Genomic DNA, 24,117 nt, shown 5'->3' on the forward strand with positions numbered 1-24,117 from the left:
TAGTAAAGCGAAAGCACGTGACTCACATGTGCTTACCGCTTCGAAGTAAAACTTCAGTTCTCCGTCCCGTTACAGAGAAGGAATCTCTTTTCGTCTCTCTTGAATTTTATGTTCAGTAGTAGATTTCCTCTCTGAAATTAGGGTTTTTATCGATTAGGGATCTGGTATTGAAGTAGTTTTTCTTCAACTGATTGCCCTCGACACATATGATCTCAAAAACCCTAATTTTGAATTAGACCTCCGGATAGTTATCTGTTTGATTCCTTTTCTCCTTCTTCTTCTTCTTCCACTGAAATTTCCTTGATGGCGAAAGAATTCAATGTTCCACCAGTTGTTTTTCATAACACTGGTAACCCTAATGTATTTCCTCAACAACGGCGACAACCTAACGCCCCTACTTTTCAGCCATCACGTCCTCCTGCAAACCCTAATCTCCCTTTCATGTCGTTCGATGTTGGATCTGCTATTCCATCTACATCATTTTCTGCTCCTGTTTTTGGTGAAAATATAGGAGGAACAATCGGTTCTGGTTTTGATGAAGAACTTCCTCTACTTGAAGAACTAGGAATTGACATCCGTCAAATATGGAGAAGATCCATTTCGATCTTAAACCCTTTTAGGGTAAACGCAAATCTACATGAACATGCTGATTTATCAGGTCCATTTTTATTCCTAATGGCTTTTGGTCTCTTTCAATTACTCGCCGGAAAGCTTCATTTTGGGATCATATTAGGTTGGGTAACAGTTGCTTCTCTTTTCCTATACGTTGTGTTTAATATGTTAGCTGGTCGAAATGGGAATTTGGATCTATATCGTTGTTTGAGTCTAATTGGTTACTGTATTTTACCAATTGTGATCCTTTCTGCGTTTGCCCTATTTCTTCCACAAGGTTCAATGGTTATTTTTGTTATGGCTGGGGTTTTTGTGATTTGGTCAACTAGGGTTTGTACTCGTCTTCTTGTTGAGCTTGCTTCGTGTGGCGATGAACATCGAGGGTTGATTGCTTATGCTTGTTGCTTGATTTATGTGCTCTTCTCTTTGCTTGTGATATTTTGATGTCTGGGTATTGATGGCTGGTTCTTGAAGGTTGAGTTCTCTTTTGGGGAAGTTCTATTACTTTAGCTTCTAACTCTGTAAGTTTAACCCTTCCTCTCTCTAGTTTGAAATCTTATTTTCTCTTTGTAAAAAATTATGGAAATCCAACATGTTATTCATGAAGTAGTTTTGGGTGGTTTAGAAGTTCATCAATGTTTTGAATGTTTTGTTGAAACATGGAATAATTGACATACCCAAATGTGATAAATATATCTTGGTTGAAGATTATATCTTATTATTCTCTTTACTTGTTCATGTATTGTGATGATACGAAACCAGCATTTTTGTAGAGATGAGTTCCTCCTCTGGGAGTTACCCATATATTGCCGTGTAGTTTTCTCGTTTTTATCTTGCTCATTTTTGTTTCCGACTTTTCGTACGTCTAGTTCAATCTTACCAGATACGCAACTCCCCTTGCATACTGCATACCGGTTCCCCGTACCCTTTTGGGTGGGTTCGCAATCCAGTACTCAAACTTTGATGAAATGAAATCTTATCCTTAGTTAACACAATTTCTTTCTAAAAATCCCAAAAGCACAACTAATCGAGTAGTTAACTACAAAATCTTTTAGTTAACTAGTTACAATATTAAGTTTTGTGAAGATTCTAAGACTAGGTGTATTTATACTATGTGGTAATGTGTTATAGATATTATAACCTAGAAAAATAAAAACATTCTGCAACTGAAAATATCGTATCGAAGAGGTATACTTCTAAAATTTTAGATACTCATGGTAGCGTATTGCGTACTGGTCCGCGATTCAGGTAACATTGGTATAACTTGGATTGAGCATAGAATACATGACAAGCATGTCGAATTTACTTTGTGGGCTGTATTTTTCTTTTCCGCTAAGTTCATCTTATGATATTATGACTTAGTAGTTAGTAGTAGACAGCATAGAGTAAAAAGCAAAGATTTCAGGAGAAGAAGTATTAAAGTATAGATGTGGAGAAGATGAAATTTTACTGTGAACAGGAACTATATCGTTGAAAAATTTAAGAAATATGAGCAAATAGGTGTTCACATTGAAGAACAAAAATGTTAGATATTGAAGTTAGCCGCTATGTCTTATAAAACAGTCTGAAAAAGTGAGGCATATCGAGACTTAGAAGACGTAAATCAATTTTGACAAGAAAAAATTACACTAGAATACAAGATTTACATAAAAAATAAAATATCACATATTCTTTTGTGCTTTGCTACAATAGTATATAGTTTTAAGTGTCTAAGCAAACTAACACGTGAACACTCCAAAACAAAATCTAATGCTTCTACATTCTCGGTTACATTTTTTGCTTTAGTGATTTCTTAAGTTTTAGATGGAAAAAAATCACTATCACCCACTTTTCACAATTACCAATGTTTGAAAAAACGGATGAGTCGTACGCCTTGAGGCACTCGAGGCGTACGTATTTTAGGCCATGAGAAAAATGGATGTATAATACGCTAAGGGGACTTGTTATGCTGTGGTAATAGACTTTTCATTATTATCTTTGAGCTGTTTGGCAACACTTCTGACTTTATATAATGGTAGTAAAGTAGAAAAACTTGTTTTCCTATGCTTTTACATAATCGATGTCATTGTCTTTAACACTTTCTTTTTGAATTTTACACATCGAGGCGCGCCTTGAGGCACCGCCTCGCCCTGTGAGGACTGAGGACAATTCGCCTCGAAGCATAAAAACGTATTTTGAAACCTTGCCTCTTACAGGTTGAGGCAAAACGCCTCAGAACTGAAACACGTACGTATTGAGGCAAACAACTGAAATGCGTACATCTTGAGGCAAACCATTCAATTGAAATGTGTATGTATTATTTCAGCCTTCAGATGTGTAAAAAGCGACCTAATCGCCTTGCGGTACGCCATGTGGCACATGCTCTCAACCAAATTTTAAACATTGGTTAGCAGGGAATGCTTGCTTTTGCTAGGCAGTCTTATGCATCTGATATATCTTTATATATTAGTATTTGGTCCATGCTGACTTGAATTCTACTTGCACTATCTAAACGCATATAGCGTCATGTTCACACCTTTAACGCTCTCTCTTGTTGCCATGGTAGTGTTCTATCTCATGGCCCGTTTCCCACTTGGACCTCGTTAATGTAAGTTTAGGTTGTATGTTACTTATATTCACCTTTTGATCAATGGTAGTGACTGGGGTCATTTCCTCTTTGCTAGTTTCATACTTACTGGCATTTAGGGTTGGTCTTATTTGGTTCGACTTCCTATGCAAAGCTGGTTCTACACAGGATTCATAGGTTCAGACTGTCAGTACACCATCATAACAATCTACCAATTCACTGACCACCATGGTTTATAAACCAGAGCTTTTCTCCCAAATATGACAAGAAGATTCGTGGTTTACATTTTGAACTCCTCTCTACTACTACTATAATGTGTTCATATTAAGACCTGATCAGGGTAAGGTGAATGATCAGTTTTGAGTTTGGTTAGATGTAATTGGATCTTGGTATGTTCGGATTCGAATTGCTTTTACTTGTCTCCTCTAATAGGTTGGCTTGAATTTGTTTGTTTTTATCGTTTCTACTAGTAGAATTGTTATGAATAGTTGAAGAAGTTGGAAGTTCTTTTATGAATAAGGATATCATTTACAAATAGTTTGGGGCAAACCTAATGTGATGGAGTGGCACCAGGAGCCTGAGAATTTTTGGAGCTCTTGAATTTTGTAATTCCAATGTTGGTTCCCCAGATGAGGGTCTCCCAACCCAAATTTAACATGTGAAGTACGTTTACAGAATAAATGTTTGCTCGTCTTGACCGAGTTAGAAGGATAGAAGTCCATATGCAATTAAAGGCAGATCTTATAGATCACTTGTCGAAAACTAAAACTTGCAACGAATGATGTATCTATTTGGATTTTCAATTAAAAAGTTGGCTTCACCACTTAAAATATAGTATAAAATTGAAGAAAAAAAAAAAATCAAACAAAAAGATTTTTAAAAGAAATTAAAACAAATAACAAAAAGAAATTATAATTCTGTATAGCTGGCTTATAATTGTGGGTGGGAGCCCGAGGGGAGCCCAACCCCTGGCTCCCCGGTTGGGATCCCAACGCGAGGGGTTGGGCTTCCTAAATTTGAGTTTGCTCTTACACAGCAGAAGGCGTGAATGTGAACGGAGTTTCTTTAGTTAGTGAGAAGAGAAATATGGAACTCAAGATTTTTTTTTTTTGTTGTTGAAGAGAACTCAAGAATTTGATACTTCAAGTAACTTGGTAGTTGGATGAGTTTGAAAAGATGTGTACTTAGTTGGTAATTCTTGATGAGTAACATTGTCATGTTGTACTACCCATCTTCTCACTTAAACTTTTCTATGTTAGTGTTTGTGGCTTTAAATTTTTCATATTCGGATGTTTTTTTTTGTAAATCCGAGAGTTTGGTTCAATGGGTTCAATGAGATCAGAGGACTATTTAAGAAAAGAGATGCAAGTTAATATATGTTTTAAAGTCGAAAATATCATGAAAATAAGGGGTTCTTTTAATACTGGAATAGAAAGGAGGATTCAGTTCATTATTGGATTTATTTCTCTTTTAGAAGATGTCGCCGCTCGCGAACCTAGATGCTCTAGCACCTCTTAATTTTTTTTTTTCAAAGTTTCTATTTCAAACAACAAGTAAGGAGATTCAAACATCTTAAATTTCAAATTGCTTGATGATTTGATAGAAATATCATCGACAATTCAGCTCGAAAAAAAATCTGATAACATTTATTCTCTTTCATGTGTTGTCGAATTTTTTCAAAATAACTAAAACTTGTTTTTTCAAAGTTATAAGTAATTTCATAGGTAAAATAGTGGTATATCGTCATTGACATATAATCCAAATAAAATCCGCCTTGTAAATAAAATTAATTCTTTCCATTTGTAGATAGTCTAGGGGGGGGGGCCTAACAGTCCATGTGGAGACCTCAACCTGTTAAAGAACCCAAAAAAAGAGAATAAATCAAAGAGAAACAGCTAAATCGTCCTTGTAAATCCGACAGTCAATAATCATCAAAAACTGGAAATAAAGTGGTTGATTTGATTCAATTGACATGAATGAACAACCCACTGTAAATTTGTACGACCATGTCATTTCAACCTTTCCACTTCAATACAAAACGACCCAAAATTGGAAATTATCTTCAAAATCTAAATAGTTCAAAACCTCAATCACTCCATTATTGGAAAATGTATGAAGTAAAAAAAAAAAACAAGAAGAGAAATTAATGGACAAGTACTCTTTTCTTTAAGTCCAACTTTTAACAGTAAAAATCACTAGCTAGGTTTACATGGAACTGTTTTTTTTTTCCTTTTTAATTTTCAACTATTGGATAGTATGTTTACAATTTAAATAGCTCCATTGTATGAAGAGACAATCGGAAACTGGTATAGTATGACATAGTCTAATTTTCAATCTCTTCTCTACAATATTTACTTTTTTTTTTTTTTTTTTGTTGAAAACCATGTTTACCTTAATACAAAGTCTAATTTTCTTTATATAATAACTAAGTTGGTATAGTATGACAATATGTACATTGCAAACAAGCCATTAAGGCTCATAAATCCCGTATATCGTTCACTCTTTCTCCCTCTTGCAAATATGTGGCTCACCAAGTACTTTTTCCTCCCCCTCTCTTGCATGTACTTCATTTTTTTTCTTTTTGCGGCTTTGCTCCCTCTCTCTCGCAAATCTGCGCGTCTAATTTCTCTATCTGTATCAAATTTATCACTCTACATCCAAATTTTAGTTTTCTGATGAAACAAAAGTTAACTTTCTAATTTTGGACTTTGCGCACGGGAAAGCTAATAGTTGAATCTTTCCATTAAGTTTTTCGAACACCAACATTTGATTGTTTTGTAAAAAAAATTTGTTTTCTTCAATGAAAAATCAAATTTGCTCATCCATTTATTCTCATGCAAGCAAAAATAAAGCATCAAGTGTCGGGTCTTCATTTTTTTCTTTTTTTTGAAACAAGAAATAATAATATTTCATTTAAGCATTATCAGTATGGATACAAGATACAATACAATCAGGAATATTTAATCCTATTCCAAACACCATAGACATTGTTGTGTATAGCTAATGCTGCCAATTCATGTGCCGCCGTATTGCAAACCCTCAGACAGTAGCAGAACTGAACCGAATCGAAGGTGGCTTCCAGGTATTGGATATCACTGAATATTGGTCGAAGTTGCCAAGCGATTAGTGTGTCTTCTTGGATCAAGTCGTTTATGAGCGATTGCGAGTCACTTTCTATAATGATCTTCGAAAAATGCATGGTTTTTGCAAATTCCATGCCTAGTAGAATAGCATTCCCCTCTGCTTCAATAGGACTACGACTAGAAAGACAAGTTGATGCTCCTCCCTGGAAGATACTTCGACAATTTCTTGCGATAGTAGCACAACTTGCTTTGTTGTTTGAGAAAGCTCCATCGACGTTGAGTTTAATGAAAGATTCCATGGGTGGAACCCACTGCAGTTGGGGAGCATTCATGCCATGACTTGTGGAAGAGCTTTGAATCTGATCATTTGGTAGGTACGCCAAATCCATTTTGATTTTGTATATCACACGATCGACATTGAAATAAGTGGACAAAAAGTGAATTCCGTTTCTTTCTTTCCATACATTCCATAATATTAAGCAATATTTATTAAAACAAGAAAATTATCTTGCATATTAAGGTAGTTAGACAGTAATTGCTGAACCGACAGTTGATATTGGGCCTGAGTAATCTAAACATCAAATAGCTGCAATAGATGTCTAGTATGTCCACAATCTCTGAATAGGTGTTGGATCGTTTCTGATTGTAAGTTGCAGCATGGACAAAGGTTTGTTGGGATAGGATGAACCTTTTCTAGGTTAGCTCGAACTGGTAGACCATTATAGATTAATTTCCAAATAAAACATCTAACCTTTGGTGAGAGATTGTTGTTCTTATAAAACTTTAAAACAATATTTCTAAGAAATAAGGAAATAAAGTCTCAACAAATTAGACAATAAAAAAATATTATCGACTTTATAGCATTTTCATACGTTTAAGCTTGAATTTATCCACAATTTAATATCATTTTATAACTAAATATTTCAAATTTTCTTATTATAACTTCATGTAACAACAAGTTACATGGGTCCAATTAAAATTTCAATGATGACAGGGGGACTCCCGGGGCGTACTCCCTCTCACAGTGACAAGGTCATTTTGATCTTTCACAATTTTTGTCAGACTAAAAAGACCAAAATAGCCTTGCCCTGTGAGAGGGAGTACACTTGGGAGTATGTCCAGGGAGTCCTTCATTTTCCTTAAAATTTGGTCTTGAGTTCCTAAATTTTCATCCATGGTCTTTAGACGGGTCTAGAGTTAGTGTCGCTTTGTCATTGGTTGGCAGTAAAATTGCATGTTGTTTGTCTTAATTTTCTTGTTTGGTTTGTATTTTCTTTTATGCAGATGTTGGATGACCTTTTCTACCTCATCTATTCCAATACTCACAACTACATGTGTTATAACAACATGATTTTATTTTAAATTATATAATAGATTTAATAAAAATCATTTTGAAACACTAAAAATGTCATTTGTAAGCATAGGTTCATGAGCATTACATAAAAGTACAGATCATAAAGCTTATACATCAATAAGGGGCAACCCTTATTTTTTGTAGATCTTAATTCTTAACTAGGGTTTTCTTTTATTAAAAGTTAATTACAACTTCTTGTGGTTGGAACTCAAAACTTTCTCTTAACAAAAAAGAAAAAGTTAACGACGTCTTGGAGCAGTTTCCCTTTGAGCATTGAAGAAGACAGCAGCCACAGGGAGGCCTAGTTCATTTTCCTCTGCAAATTTTCGAACATTGAAATTATCTCTTGAAGAAAGTGGTTGATCAGGCTGAGTGAGTACTCCTGCTGATGAAGATGTTTGTGCTCTTTTTTTCTGTTTGAATAGCACAAATACATATCTATGTATTCCTATGAAGGGCGTTGGAACCTCATAAGTTATCATTTCCCTCCCTGCATTAATTCATTCATGAGTCATGACTATTCATTTATTAATTAATGGGTGATTTTATGTAAATTAATAAGCACATTTTAATATAACGAGTTTATTAGTAAGCCGGAGCGGGGAGCTCGTGTAGAACTAGAACCTCAGCTATGAGGTAGCATGATTTTCAAGAAATAATGTTTATAGTTAATCAGGGCCGTGCCTGAGAATTTGGGGGCCATGGCAAAAATTTAGTTTGGGCCCTTCGTATCATCAATATATAAAAAATTATACAAAAAATGATAACGAATTCAAAATAATATGACTATAAAGATAATTGATCATTTATTCATCAACTCCACAAACAAGTCACCTGCTTCAACATCAAAATGTTATTCTTTCTTCAAACTAGAGCAATGAATTATTGCTCTAGTAGCTGATATTAAGGCGTTTGCCTAGTTTCATCAAAAACAAATTATAACGACTAAATAACAACAAGAAGAGAAATAAAAATAGAAAAAAAATATATTACCTGGTGATATTGATGCAATTATTTCAACTTCAATATAATTTTATAGAATAATGCACTCATAAAGAACACACTACCAATACACTAGTAGTAATTTGGAGGAAGACTTTTTTTTGTTCAAAGGGTTTGAAAGAAGACTTGAATAGGTTAATTAAAAAATTATTCTCTTCATCAAAAAGAAATTAAAAAATTATTGAACCCACAATTTATAGAAAAAATTTAATTAAAAAAGTGATTTCCTTGTTCCACCCGGTGTATTGTTGCACCAATACACTACCATATTTTTTAGTATCAAGTAAATCACTTTCCTTGTAAAGAAAGAGAGAATAAAGGAAAAGTGAAGAAAAAGTCTAGAGAGAGAAAGATTAATAAGAATAGAAATTAGAGAGAGAAAGAGTAATGCATGCTGAGAGTGGGCCCTATTTACCTTCAATATATGTACCCTCAATTCCTTTTTTAATTTGACTTCTTCAAACTTGCTTTATTGTTTTTAATCGGAAACACTTTAGTATTTTAACAGCTAGAAAGTACTACAGTTGAAAATTTTTGGGCCCCACGTTGTGGTGGGTCCAGTGCGAGCAGGGCGCACGGGCCTGTAGTTAATGATATCAAATGACGTTGGATTTGCTTTGGATCTTAGTTGGTCTCTCCGCCCCAATAGAATAAACCTACCCAAGACTTAAATAAGAATCAATCGTCTATCGAGAGTGAAAAAATCAAAAAGAGAGAATGAAAGTTGCATGAAGCTAGAGACCGTTGATTTCGTGTAAGTCTGGAGCAGGCTATGACTTGTAGCCTCTTCTAACATTACTTAATTATATTTGCAAGATAGTAAGATAGTAAGTGATTATATATACCAAAGGTAACATCTGTTGTGCCTGGAATATCTGTAACAATCCTGTAAAATGACCATGCACATAGAATTGTAATTAGCTCATCCTCACTAATTACATATTATTAGAAGAAAAAAAACACTTTAATGAATTCTTAAAGTACTGCTTTAAATTGTTAATTCTACCATACCAATGAAGGTGCTCCCTCAAATATGGATCACTTGGACCAGGAACATCTGGATCTGTCATGACCTTAGGTTAAAAATAAAAATATGTAATTAACATCTCAATTAAACTAAGTTATAAAATAAATAAATAAGAAGTTAAAAATAGAAGAAAATTAATTTCCAACCAAATATTTGCAATCTTTTGTATATTGTTAAGAGAATAAGATATAATGAATACCAGGGTATAGAAAGACCTGAAGTCACCTCCTTGAACTTCAACTCTAGGTTTAGAAGTTAATGAAGAAGGGGAAAGCTCTTGCCCATTAAGGACTAGCTTGTTTGAGTAAGTTACAACCATCTTAACTGTTTGAGGGAAAGAATCAATAACATCTCCAACCACTTTACCAACCAATAGAGGATTGATTATTTTTGGCATGTCAATGATGAGAGAGAGAGAGAAGGAGATGAGAGAGATGTGTGTGAATGGGGATGGTTTGGAAATACTCATGGGTCATATTGCCCTATTATTTATAGAATGTAAGAATTTTTGGTGTATAACTTAAATTAATTGGGTAGAGATTCTCCAATCCAATCCTCATTTTTTTTTTTTTTTTTTTTTTGTTGAAAGTCATGTTCACTTTTTATGTATTTTTATCCAGGTTCATTGTTTTATGTATCAGAATGTCATGTTCACGTATATCATGCTCAGATCCATTTTAAATAGAAGAAAATATCTTGTTAGAATATAGCAGTTTTGCTATTATGTAAAGTTGTTAATTATTGTAATATTCATGAATAGGGAAGTTTCCCAATATTCATGAATAGGGAAGTTTCCCATTATTCCTAAATTACTTCTATATGTAAATCCCTTGTAAACCTATAAATACTTGTGTAAATCAATGAATAAAACACACGGAGAAATCTTCTCATATATCTCTCTCTCTTTCTTGTCTTCTCTCTCTGTGTTCAAGCTATTATTATTCAAGAGGTATTTCCCTCTTCACATGGTATAAGAGCCAATTCAGTTTTTTTTTAATAATCAATTTCTTCTATCATGACTACTAATGAAGTCGATTCTGGAGACTATACTCCTCATTCTCCACCTAATCCGGTGTTTGATGTTCATCACTCTGACTCACCAACTACTATTCTCATCACTCCATTATTAACCGGAGATAACTATGCCTCTTGGTCAAGAGCCATGAAGATGGCTCTTCGGGCAAAAGATAAATTCGGGTTTGTAGATGGTTCTATTCCCAAACCCACTTCTCCAAATCAATTACACTCATGGGGAAGGTGTAATGATCTTGTTAGTAGTTGGATTATCAATTCCATTGCTCCGGATGTTCGGTCTTCCGTTTTATACGATGAAAGTGCCACCGATATTTGGCGTAATCTTTATGAAAGGTTTTTTTCAAACCAATGCCCCCAAAATTTATCAATTGAAACGGGCAATTTCATCCTTCAAACAAGAAGGACATGATGTCTCCTCCTATTTTACTCAACTCAAAACTCTACAAGATGAGTTACAATCCCTCATGGTAATCGATCCATGTATTTGTGGTCAAGGGAAATTGTTACTTGATTGTACTAATCAAGAACGTGCTATGGAATTTCTTCAAGGGCTTCATGACCGTTTTTTGGCAATTCGAAGTCAAATTTTGTTAATGGATCCTTTTCCTTCAATCCTAAAGATTCATTCTCTTGTCAAACAAGAAGAAATCCAACAAAATATCATGGCCGCTACTTCTAATCCACCGGAAGCCGCCACCCTTGCAACATACAACAATGATCAACGAAATTTTCGAATGGAGAAACCAAACGCTCAACGTCCTAAACGAGCTCGTCCCTTTTGTGACTATTGTCAACAACATGGCCACGTCCGGGCTACATGTTATAGATTAAACGGTTATCCAAACCGTTCCAACTCGGGTGCTCGGCCAAATCGCCCACCACGACCGACCGGTCCACTTGCCGCCACCGTAACCGAGACGGTTGATCCTCCAACGGGAGCACCTCTAGCCACCTCATTAACTCAAGAGGAATATCAAGGTCTTCTTTCACTTCTCGATCACCAACGCCATTCTAACGGCACTTCCAATCCTACTCAAGGATCTACCGACGCAGGTATTAACTTTACAGGTATTCAATTCCTCTCTTCTCCTTGGGTTATTGATTCCGGTGCCGCCAACCATATATGTAGTTATTTATCTCGTTTCTCACATTATGTTGATGCTCCACCTCAATGTTTTGTCCGTTTACCGGACGGTAAACGTATTCAAGTACGTCACATTGGAACGATTGTTTTCAATTCAAATTTAATTCTCAAAAAACGTTTTACATGTTTCGGAATTTAAAATCAATTTAATTTTTGTCTCCCAACTCACCAATTCTCTTCGATGTTTAGTAACATTCGATTTTTCTTCATGTGTCTTTCAGGACCCAGTGACGAAAACGAGGATTGGACTTGGTGATCTCCACGAAGGACTATACTTTCTCCGCACGGATATTAGGATTTGTTCCTTTTCAATTTCTAGTAATAGTCTATATAATAAAGATGTTTCCGATATTTGGCATTGGCGCCTCGGACATCCTTCTTCTTCTATTTTTAAGTCTTTAATTTCAAGAACTCAATGTATGAAATCAGTTTCATTCAATAAAAATCCGTGCGAAATTTGTCCCTTGTCCAAATTTACACGTTTATCTTTTTCGTTAAGCAATTCTACTTCTTCTCGTCCCTTTGAATTAATTCATGCGGATTTATGGGGACCTTTCTCCGTCCCCTCAAACTCTGGTTGTCGTTATTTCTTAACTTTAGTGGACGATTTTACTCGTTGCACTTGGATTTTTTTAATGTCAAATAAATCCGACACTACTCAATTTCTCAAGAATTTTTCTAATTATATATCAACTCAATTTGATTCTTCCATCTCCAATTTACAATCCGGACAAGGAACGTTTCCTATTCCGAAAATTCAATCAATCCGATCTGATAATGGTATGGAATTTATGAATCATGAACTTCAATCATGGTTCCGTAAGAAGGGCATTATTCATCAAACTAGTTGCCCTCATACTCCTCAACAGAATGGCATCGTCGAAAGAAAACATTGACACATTCTGGAAGTAGCACGCTCCTTACGTCTTCAAGCCCATCTCCCAATTTCCTTTTGGGGTGAATGTGTTCTAACGGCAGTATATCTCATCAACAAATTGCCAACACCAACATTACAAGGCATTTCTCCTCATGAAAAACTCTTGGGTTCTCCTCCCAAATTTGACCATCTTCGGGTCTTTGGATGTCTGTGCTTTACTAGACGTCCTTTGGTAAAAACAAAGTTAGATTCCCGAGCATCTCCGGGTATTTTCGTTGGCTATCCCCACAATCAAAAAGGATATCGCGTTTTCGACTTGAATTCTCGTAAAATAATCACCTCTCGTGATGTCCTTTTTTACGAAGACAAATTTTCGGTGTTGTCTAAACATCCGATCTCTTCTCCTCCTCCTTACCGACCGATGGTCTCCATCCACGATGATGGTTCCTTTAATTTTCCGAGGACATCACCATCGGCTCCTCGTCAAGCATCTCATCAAGCGTCTGATGTGCCAATAGGCACTCCCTCACGGCTTTTCGGCTCTGTCCCTTCTGCTTCGAGTCAGCCCGACAGCGACTCCTCTTCGGGCACTCTTGGGCTCCTCACGGACCAAAGCCAGAGCCCGGCTCCCTCCTCCATCGATCACGCACCCACATCTCTAGGGACGCCTCCTCCCGATGGTCCAATTCATCCTTCACGGCCATCCCGCAACCGTCGACCACCCACTCATCTCAATGACTACATCTGTCACTCTTACCCGGATTCTGATGTGGTCTACCCTCTTACTCAATATCTAAATTTTGAACAATTCTCGGGTTCTCATCAAGTCTTTCTTAATTCGGTAATCACAACCGTTGAACCCACTTCTTTTTCTCAAGCCGTCAAATCACCTCATTGGCGTGAGGCAATGTCTAAAGAAATTGCCGCTTTAGAATCAAATAACACATGGACCATTACAGACCTCCCTTCTGGAAAAAGGGCCATCGGATGTAAATGGGTCTACAAAATCAAATTCAAAGCCGATGGTTCCATTGAACGCTACAAATCCCGTCTTGTAGCAAAAGGATACACACAAATTGAGGGTCTCGATTTTCATGACACCTTTGCCCCCGTCGCAAAGTTAGTTACTGTACGCGTTCTTCTATCAATCGCGTCTATTAAAGGTTGGTCTCTCCACCAACTAGATGTAAATAATGCCTTTCTCCAAGGCGACCTCGATGAAGAGGTCTTCATGAAATTACCTCCCGGTTTCTCCAAACAGGGGGAGTCCAAAGTCTGTCGCCTTCAGAAATCTCTCTATGGCCTTAAACAGGCATCTCGTCAATGGTTCTCAAAATTTTCATCCGTCCTTATCAAGAAGGGTTTCACTCAATCCCTCTCTGACTATTCATTATTTTCTCTCTGCACATCTTACGTACATCTATACGTTCTAGTTTACGTAGATGATATTGTCATCACTGGAAATGATGAATCCGCCATTTCCAAACTTAAATCCTTTCTCCACGCCACTTTCTCTCTCAAGGATTTGGGTCCTCTTAAATATTTTTCAGGGATCGAGGTCTCCCGATCCTCCAAAGGCATATTCCTTTGTCACCGCAAATATGCCCTTGACATCATTAAAGACTCTGGTCTTTCGGCATGTCGTCCTTCTCCTTTCCCAATGGAACAGAAACTTCGCCTCAGTCCTTCTGATGGTGATCCTCTTCCGGATCCCACCGTTTATAGACGGCTGATTGGTCGTCTTTTCTATCTCACCGTAACACGTCCTGATATCTGTTATGCGGTCAATAATCTTAGTCAATTTCTACAAAAACCCAGCACTACTCACCTTGATGCTGCTCATCGGGTCCTTCGTTATGTCAAAGGATCCATTGGCCATGGCCTTCTTCTCTCTTCTTCCAGTTCTCTGCACATCACTGGATACTGTGACTCTGACTGGGCTGGATGCCCCTTCACTCGTCGTTCTACCACGGGTTACTTCACTATGTTGGGTTCTAGCCCTCTCTCTTGGAAATCCAAGAAACAACCAACGATTGCTAAATCTTCTGCTGAAGCAGAGTATCGTGCGCTAGCACATCTCACTAGTGAGCTTCAATGGCTGAAGTACCTTCTCAAAGATCTTGGCATCACACATTCTTCACCCATGACGGTTCACTGTGATAACAAAGCTGCTCTCCATATCGCCGATAACCCAGTCTTCCATGAACGAACAAAGCATATTGAGATTGATTGTCACTTCGTTCGGGAAAAGATCAAAGCAAATGTCATCGCTCCTCGTTTCACACCAACTTCTGAACAACTAGCGGATATCTTTACCAAACCACTAGGAGCTGATGCATTCAAGACGATTATTGGCAAGTTGGGCCTCACGTCCCTTTCGGCTCCAACTTGAGGGGGAGTGTTAGAATATAGCAGTTTTGCTATTATGTAAAGTTGTTAATTATTGTAATATTCATGAATAGGGAAGTTTCCCAAGTTTCCCAATATTCATGAATAGGGAAGTTTCCCATTATTCCTAAATTACTTCTATATGTAAATCCCTTGTAAACCTATAAATACTTGTGTAAATCAATGAATAAAACACACAGAGAAATCTTCTCACATATCTCTCTCTCTTTCTTGTCTTCTCTCTCTGTGTTCAAGCTATTATTATTCAAGAGGTATTTCCCTCTTCACATATCTGATTCAATATTTGAATTGTTTTTTCTGTTGTTCGTTTGTTGTGCACTCATTTCTACTTTATTCTTGTGGTTGCATTATAGCGATGATAGGTGATGTTTCTATCATTGCTAAATAAAATTTTGCAATAAACAAAAATATATGGACTTCGAGAAGACATAGGTAATAAAATAAAATCCAATATGGTCTTATGCAAGAAGTAGTTCTATTCCACCCAGCTTAAGGGGTCCCATGTTCTCGTCCGCCTCCACTTCACCACTTGTGGAGAAAATGTAGCCTAATATCCACACGAGCTCATGCGTGGGGCATGATTGTCTAGATACGATACATATACTCCATTACTATCTCTTATTTAACTTCTTAAAAGAAGAACCGCAATCTCTTAATCTAACAATCATAGTATAACAAAACTCCTAACATGTGTCTATGACAAAGAACTAACAAACTATAATAACAGTAAAGAAAGTAAACAATCACATAAAATAAAAGAAATTTACAAGGCTCAGTAGGTGAGACCTACTCCGTAACAAATAAAGATGTATATTAAAACACTAGTATTACGAAAAATTTCAATTTTTAACCTCATGCGAGGAGGTCCAACACCAGTGCTTGAGGTTGAGTCCCAACCGACCTCTTCAGCCGACCCGTGTTTATGGTCGGCTGAAGTCACCAACATGACCGTTGGGCACATCTCAACAGTCATGTTGGGATCACATCCCTCCGTCTCAAATTAAGAGACCCAGACCTAAAATCCTTCAAAATTTTCACGTATTTTTTCTTCCACTTATACCCTCATTTAATGTTCAGATTTGTGTGATTCTTTTTTTAGACTAAATCTAAAATGAATTTCTTTACCGAAAATAGGTGGAGGAAAATTGGATTTCAATTTAATGGTCAAATTATTTTGGGTAACAATATAAATTTTTCCTAATATGAGATGGTATTTTTCTTTTAAATTGGATGTTATTTTTTCTTCTAAGTTAGATTGTTACCAATAATCAAGCAAATACAAATAGACTTCTATAGAATTCCTCCATTGACACAAATATTTTCAGAAAAAATTGTTGAAAATTGAAATTTTTTTGGAGGTAAATTTAAGTTTTTTGGAGGTAAAATTTGGTTGAAACTTAAATTTTGTTTTTTTAGAGTAAAATTAGATTTAATCAATCAAAAAATATGCCGCCAAAATTTGATTTAGACAAAGAATACAAAAATTTGAGCTCTATATATGTCATAACTTTCATCTTCATACACAGTGTACCCTTTAGCTAGAGTAATTTTTTGTTTACCAAACTAGAAATTCAAGTTAGAAAACAATGGAAATCTTCCTTCTCAACTTGAATGTGACCGTGTTTTACTAGATAATGTCTTAGAATTTCTGCAGAATCAAGTTTGAAACAATGGTCTGAAAAGTTCTTACTTCTACGTATTTGTTAGTCAATTTTTAAACAATTGATGTCATTGTCTTTTAATTTGATTTGTTTGTTTCTTTTTAATTCGTGTATGAATTAATCGAATAAAATTAAAGGACAAAATATTCGTAGTAAAAAAAAAATTAAGTAAGTATTCTTAGTTAAGTAATTTTGATTTAGTTACCTTTCTGGTTGTTGGTCAATATATATTTGAGCACAAACTTGTAATATAGAGATAAAGGGTAATGTTGAAAATTTAATGAATTTTATATGATAAAAAGGGAAATGAGTCTCTTATTTTGAGACAAACCAAAAGGGAAACTGGGTATCTTAATTTGAGACGGAGGGAGTATTATTTTTAAATATGTATTATCTTAAATTATTAAAAAAAAAATTAGTTACTTATTTTTTCGACTTAAGACGGGCTGGTGTGAGAGTTGCTCTAGGTAAACTGGTCTCCGGCAAAATTCATATTCAATCCACTTTAACACTAGCAAGTATTTGTGGGTACAAAAAAATCTGCAGAGTTTGATTTTTGTTAAAGCAATTTTGGCGGGTAAAATTCTACAAGTTCATAACCAAGAATCCATGACAGATGAAACCCATTTCAGTTTCTCCTCTTTCACCCTCAATTACTCCAACCCTTTCAATGCTGGAAAACTGCAAAACTATGCCGGAATTGCGTCAGATTCATGCTTCTATCATCAAATCCGGTCTAGTCTCTCATACATATCTTATGAGTAAACTTCTCCTAGTCTCTTCAAGTTCCAGTGTTTCTAGCAGTCTTGAATACGCTGCTTCAATCTTTTCTCATATCCAAGAACCCAATTTCTTCATCTTCTTCACTATTATTAAAGCCTTTTCAGATAGTCTAACCCCATTAAACTCTGTAGTTTTTTACTCTCAAATGTTATTAACTTTGGAGAAATTCAATGGGTTTGAATTCTCCTTACCATCTGTGCTTAAAGCCTGTGGAAAGTCTTCGGCTTTCCAAGAAGGTTTGCAAGTTCATGCCCAGATTTTGAAATATGGGTTTCAATTTGACCCATTTGTTTCGAATTCCTTGTTGAGAATGTATTTGGAGCTTGAAGAAATCCAATTTGCAAGAAGGGTGTTCGATAAAATGCCTCAAAGAGATGTTTTTTCATGGAATTCAATGATTGCTGGTTGTTGTAAAGTTGGGGAGATTGATTTAGCCAGCGAGTTGTTTAATGAAATGCCCCAGAAAGACGTAGTCTCATGGAATTCAATGATTGATGGGTTTGTTAAAAATGGGAAATGTGAGCTTGCTCGAGAGTTTTTCGAGAAGATGAATCATAGAGACGTGGTTTCATGGACATCTATGATTTCAGGTTACGTACTTAATCGTCGTCCAAAGGAAGCGTTAATTCTTTTCCGGAAAATGTTGGGTTCTGGAATTCAACCTGATTCGGCTGCCATAGTTAGTGTTCTTTCAGCCATTGCCGACTTGGGTTTTATCGAAGAAGGCAAATGGATTCATTCTTATATTTCTCGAAGTAAGATTAGCTTAAAATCTGGGGTTATTGGATCAGCTCTTATAGATATGTATTCAAAATGTGGGTATATTGATAACGCTTATGATGTTTTTAAATCGATATCTCATAGAGGAATAACGGGAGATTGGAATTCTATGATATCTGGTTTAGCAATTCATGGCCTTGGTCGAGAAGCTTTAGAGATCTTCCATGACATGATAACAATGGAAGTTGAACCTAATGATATAACTTTCTTAGGTGTCCTAACCGCTTGCAGTCACGGCGGGTTGGTTCAAGAAGGTGAGTTATGTTTCAAAAACATGTTTGAAAACTACAAACTTGTTCCAAAAATACAACATTATGGGTGTATGATTGATCTATACGGAAGAGCTGGTCATATAGATCACGCGCTAAAGATTTTACACGAAATGCCTGTCGAACCAGATATGTTAGCTTGGAAATCTATTCTTAGTTCTTGTTTGAAGTATGGGCAGATCGAAAACGGAAAGTATGCTGCCTCCAAAGCAATAGAGTTAGCTCCAAAGGACTCAAGTTCTTATATTCTTCTATCGAATATTTATGCCAAGGCTGGTATGTGGAATGATGTTGCTAAAATTAGATCGATGATGAAGGACAACGGCATCAAGAAAGTTCCAGGTTGTAGTTTGATACATTTAAATGGTAATATCCATGAATTTCTCGTCGGGAAGGAGATTGATCCAATGGTTCTTGAAAAGCTAGAAGAGATGGCACTTGAGTTGAAATTGGAAGGTTATGAACCTGATTTGAACCAAGTACTTCTTGATGTTGAAGAGGAAGGAAAAGAGAGATCATTGAGATTTCACAGTGAGAAAATAGCTCTTTCATTTGGTCTTATAAATGTCAAGAAGGGAGCTCCAATTCATATAGTGAAGAACTTAAGAGTTTGTTCTGATTGTCATTCCTTCATTAAACTGGTCTCTAAACTTTACTATCATGATATTGTTTTGAGAGATCAAAATCGGTTTCATCATTTTAAAGATGGTTCTTGTTCTTGTAACGAGTACTGGTGATATTAGCTTATGTTTTAGTAGACAAGTCATGCTCATTTGTGCTCTGTATATGGTGGGAAACACACAAAGTTATGTTATCAAATATGGTGGGTTCTACATCTCCAGTCCAAGTCAGACATTTTGAGGAGTCAGAAATCTCAAACGCTAAGGTGGTGTTTGTTTTCTTTTATTGTCTGAATCTGTGTCACCGAGTCCAACTTATTCTGGCCAAGAGCATAATAATCATTTCAGGTTACTTGTGACAACGATTCCTGATTTAGAATTATTCTAAAACTGATCTAGATTGACTCAAATAAATGACAACCACTCAAATTCATCGGAGTCGTATAACAAGAAATAGGTAAATGAATTCACCTTAGTATACTCACACCTAAGTTATTTATATTTTTCTAAATCTTCAAACATTCCCCTCATGTGTGTCTAATTCTATCTGCCTTACTTTTTGTTTTGTTGAACCTATCTGCCTTACTTAAAATATATATAAATAAATTCTATCTGCCCTACAAATATTCATTCTTGTATCAACCTCACCAACAAGAGAATCTTGATTTTTTATTTTTGGTACTTGGTGAAAGTAATGTAGCATGGGGCGTGCATGTTCTTGGGTCTTTTTCCAAACTTTCTTTAAAAGAGGGATGATGGAATTGTGACTTTACAGACTGCCCATGTGCTGATAGTATTATTTGCTAAAAGGGAGCACTTACTTTACTCATTTACTTGGATAGAGTTTATGAGTCATTGTGATACTTAGGGTTTTTTTTTTGTTGAGGGTGTGATACTTAACTTGGACCTCATATAGTTATATAGCTACCATATTGCAGTATATGCATCTAATATAAAATGAAATGAAAAACTGACAATCTGAAAGATTTGCTATATATATTCAGTTTCAGCTGCTGGTATAGATGCTTTTTTATTTAGATTATTCTTTGTAATTCAGTCAACTTTGAATTTACAAATTTCACAAGAGATTATGAATGTCTTAATCAAGATGCTTCTTTATCAAAACTTGGTACTGACCTAGCATCTCTAGGTTACCGAATTTGTATTTTTTAACTCATAATTCCACTCTCGCAAATAGACATATGGATATTATCTCATTTGATGAGCTCAAACTTAGACATCACCATTTGTTGTCGAGTTAATTATCTTATACTAGTATAAATACTATGTTTCGACATTTAACTGTAACACGTGAGATCTACGACTATTAGTTCAAGACCAGAGCTCAATCCTTTGGGGGTATGTATGTGTCATTTTACTTCAATCGACTCCCTAACAGCCAAAAATAGTGGAACAAGTAGCTGTTCCAGCTCAGCCCCATGCATTGAAGAAAACTACATCTCTCTCTGGACTCTAAAATAGTTTCTGATTTGGGAGGTTTATCAACAACCAATTTGTTGAAAGGTGGGGTCTTTTTCACTGTAGTTGTATACTAAGGAAGGTGGAGAGTTTGGGTTTCAGAAATGGTGGGAGTTAACAGGAAAATTTCAGCTGCATCAGCTCGAGCTCACACAAGAAAATCAAAGCAGAATGGTGCCCTTGCACTACTTCCATTAGGTGATTTTTCTTCTTCTTCTTCTTCTCTCTCTAGATTTCTTTTCTCTTCAATGGGTAATTTTTCTTTGGCTTTGGGTAGATCAAAAGATCACATTGTCTAATGATCTGGTTCACAACTCCAATCTTTTGATTTCTAATTTGCCTTCTCATATTTTCTGTTGATTTTAGTTGAATCATATTTTAGTGTTCTCTACAATAAATGACTGATTTTGGAAGAAATGGGTGTTGTCCTAGGTGTTTTTTTCTTCTTATTCTTGGGAATTGTATTTGAATCGTTTGACTCAGATAGACCTAAAATCAACTCAAATCAGTCATTCAGACGAGTTAGAGACAGTGTTTTTACAGAGTTAGTTGTAACTTACAAACGGAAAAGAATTACTAGTATATCTTAACATGTATTTGTTGTAACTTTATAAGTCAAATTGATGAATTTCAATTGGAATTCGACACTATTAGGAATGTTCAAGACAATATCAATAGTATCGTTGATGGGATTTACGGCGTGGGCTTACCAAGCTATTCAACCTCCACCACCCAAGATTTGTGGAACTCCAAATGGCCCACCTATTACAGCAACTAGAGTAAAGCTCAGTGATGGAAGATACTTAGCCTACAAAGAACATGGTGTCCCAAAAGATCAAGCCAAATATAAGATTGTTTATGTTCATGGCTTTGATACTTGTAGACATCACGCATTACCCTTATCTCAGGTACTACATTTTACGATTTCTTATCTTTTTTGCTTTTCTCGAAGGTGTTACATCTTTATCTTGTTGGTCTAATAGGTGGGTTTCGCAGGAACTAGTTGAAGATTTAGGGATCTACCTAGTGAGTTTTGACAGGGCTGGGTATGGAGAGAGTGATCCAAATTCGAAACGAACTGAAAAGAGTACTGCATTGGATATAGCAGAGCTTGCTGATCATTTGGGTCTAGGATCGAAATTCTATGTAATTGGATTTTCGATGGGAGGTCAAGCCGTTTGGGGCTGCCTCAAGTACATCCCTCACCGGTAAGGTGTCGCCAAGTTTTCTTCTTACGTTGATTCTTCCTTTCTATTAGGCTTTGGTATTCACAAGTTGTGTTAACAATCATCTATGTAACTCTTGTGTGCTACCTGTGAGAATAGTCCCACGTGGACAACAACCACATGAAGTTGCTTGACTAACAATATAATGTCAAGGACCTCCTGCTCATTGCCCATTGTTTTTGGGTCGGATGTCAGGAAACTTAGTATGGTATCAGAGCTAGGCCCACACGTGATACACCGAAACACTCGCATGTAGTCCACGTCACCCAACAGAAAGACACATCCTAGGTTATAAAAATGCCATGTGGAGGGTGTGCTTGAGAATACAAGTGTCTAGACTAGGAAATAATGTATTGGTTACGGACTTATAATTTCGGTCGATGGACATGAGAATTTAGTCCCATTTTTGGAAGAACGGTTCTCCTTTTGTTTAGTTGAATCTGCATTCTTTTTCTGTTTAATGATTTTGCTTATAGTTTGAATCTTCTCAAATTGGAACTTTGAAATACTGGCAGGTTAGCAGGAGCATCACTAGTCGCTCCAGTTGTTAATTACTGGTGGTCTGAATTTCCAGCCAATTTATCTAAAGAAGCTTACGAAAAGCAACTCCCACAGGATCAATGGACTCTTCGAGTGGCTCATTACGCACCATTTCTCACTTACTGGTGGAACACTCAGAAATGGTTTCCTGCTTCAAGTGTTGCAGCTCATCTCCCTGCTATTTTTTCTCGTCAGGACAGAGAACTCTTTCCCAAGCTTGCTATTAACAAGGACCATATGGTATTTACTTCTAACTTTTTATTTTCCTTCCTACAAGTTAAGTGAAAGACCATATAGTGAGTAACTCTTTATCGGCTACTCAGGCACACGTGAGGCAACAAGGTGAATCTGAGTCTATCCATCGTGATTTGAATGTGGGTTTTGGAAGTTGGGAGTTTGATCCCATGGATCTCGAGAATCCATTTCCGACGAATGAAGGGGAAGTCCATCTATGGCATGGAGATGAAGATTTGCTTGTGCCAGTTACCCTGCAACGCTATATTGCGGAAAAGCTAACGTGGATTCACTACCATGAGCTAACAGGTGCAGGCCATATATTCCCATATGCTGAAGGTATGAGTGATAAAATCGTAAAGGCACTTTTGCTTGGAGAGAAGTAAGAAAGCTCATAGTTTGGAATTGATATTTGTTTCATTGTGTTTACTGCATTTCTCTTCTTCTAGTGCCAACCTTTTGTTTCGGCAATATGTTAGATTCTGCAGTTAAAAATGGATAGGCTTATGAAATTCACAACTCAATTCGTTCTTTCGCATTTAAGATTTAATTGAGCTGCTGAAGCTTTCACCTCCATTGAATACATTTAGAACTCCGATAGTCAATTCATGAATTAGTAACCTTAGGGGTTCTTTTTTTCCTTTTCTTTTGTACCTCTTTGAATTGGCTATGAAGGCTTTCAGCATTCCGAGCTGCTACACTAGAAATGGATTTTCGCGTCCCAGAGGTGGTGTTTCTTTTCTCGTTGTCTGAATTTGGCTCGTTTGAAATGGTCACTCAGACGAGTCAGAGACATCATTATTCAGATAAAACTACCATTCTGAAATCTAACTCAAGTCAATTCAGACTTCGAGTTCGGTCTTAGGAAAAACAAACTCTACTAAGCTTTGTTTCCATCACTGAAAATCACTGGACCTCTTCCAGGTCTTGTGCAGCTAACATAACTAACATCACCTGCAAATTTCTGTGGTCGAATGTTATCCTTCTGAGGAGGTGGTCAGTGGTGGCAAAGCTTCAATATCTTTTATTGTGTCAACTCTTGTATCTTTTAGTACCGACTTGTCTCCGAGCAAAGTGGCTGAGTTAATAACACGAAAATATCAGGTTAGGAGCATAAAAAGGTAATTGCAACTTTAGATATTCTTATGAGATCTTCTTCATGCGGTTAAGCAAAGTGAAAAAGCAACCTAGTAAGTAAAAAGGGTAGCAACTTTTCTGTTTTGGGCCAAAAAGAACCAATAAGAACTGCATTTGGACCAACGTCGAAAGTGTAAGCAACCTCTCTGGGAGCAAGAATAAGTAACCTTCTCCAAGATTCCCACTCTGCAAGATATCTCAAGGCAGTGTTTGTTCATGTTTCTCATTGTCTGACTCAAATGGGCCCAAACTCAACCATCCAGACGAGCCAGACCCATG

General features: G+C 36.4%; 4 protein-coding genes and 1 pseudogene across 6 annotated transcripts; 3 read left to right on the top strand and 2 right to left on the bottom strand.

The window, feature by feature from the left end:
- The first annotated feature begins 28 nt into the window (after window positions 1-28).
- On the top strand, window positions 29-3,713 carry LOC147558517 (uncharacterized). The gene is made up of 2 exons (XM_086660217.1): window positions 29-1,133; window positions 3,276-3,713. The coding sequence occupies exon 1, from the start codon at window positions 304-306 to the stop codon at window positions 1,054-1,056; it is 753 nt and encodes a 250-aa protein (XP_086516343.1). The 5' UTR covers window positions 29-303; the 3' UTR covers window positions 1,057-1,133; window positions 3,276-3,713.
- Window positions 3,714-6,128: 2,415 nt separating this feature from the next.
- Window positions 6,129-6,650, bottom strand: LOC147558518 (uncharacterized). The gene has a single exon (XM_086659027.1). It carries the CDS (start codon window positions 6,648-6,650, stop codon window positions 6,129-6,131), a length of 522 nt encoding a protein of 173 aa, XP_086515153.1.
- A 1,000-nt stretch (window positions 6,651-7,650) lies between these two features.
- LOC147558519 (CEN-like protein 2) lies at window positions 7,651-10,126 on the bottom strand. The gene is made up of 4 exons (XM_086657529.1): window positions 9,844-10,126; window positions 9,629-9,690; window positions 9,463-9,503; window positions 7,651-8,105 (listed from the first exon to the last, which is right to left on the bottom strand). Exons 1-4 carry the CDS (start codon window positions 10,111-10,113, stop codon window positions 7,855-7,857), a joined length of 624 nt encoding a protein of 207 aa, XP_086513655.1. The 5' UTR covers window positions 10,114-10,126; the 3' UTR covers window positions 7,651-7,854.
- A 6,966-nt stretch (window positions 10,127-17,092) lies between these two features.
- LOC147558520 (uncharacterized) lies at window positions 17,093-23,239 on the top strand. 2 transcript variants are annotated; one of them, XM_086660211.1, is made up of 6 exons: window positions 17,093-19,488; window positions 20,768-20,899; window positions 21,356-21,609; window positions 21,698-21,909; window positions 22,443-22,707; window positions 22,791-23,239. In XM_086660211.1, exons 2-6 carry the CDS (start codon window positions 20,806-20,808, stop codon window positions 23,085-23,087), a joined length of 1,122 nt encoding a protein of 373 aa, XP_086516337.1. In that variant the 5' UTR covers window positions 17,093-19,488; window positions 20,768-20,805; the 3' UTR covers window positions 23,088-23,239. The 2 variants fall into 2 exon arrangements, with proteins under 2 accessions (XP_086516337.1, XP_086516336.1); XM_086660210.1 differs by having other exon boundaries at window positions 17,262-19,488; window positions 20,720-20,899.
- On the top strand, window positions 17,387-19,581 carry LOC147558521 (pentatricopeptide repeat-containing protein At5g66520 pseudogene; annotated as a pseudogene). The gene has a single exon (XR_015234404.1). The product of XR_015234404.1 is annotated as a pentatricopeptide repeat-containing protein At5g66520 pseudogene (transcript).
- Window positions 23,240-24,117: the final 878 nt, after the last annotated feature.

This window comes from Eschscholzia californica, unplaced genomic scaffold, assembly GCF_041429995.1.
Source record: "Eschscholzia californica isolate CP2 unplaced genomic scaffold, dmEscCali1.0.p SCAF_2, whole genome shotgun sequence".
NCBI classification, from domain to species: domain Eukaryota; kingdom Viridiplantae; phylum Streptophyta; class Magnoliopsida; order Ranunculales; family Papaveraceae; genus Eschscholzia; species Eschscholzia californica.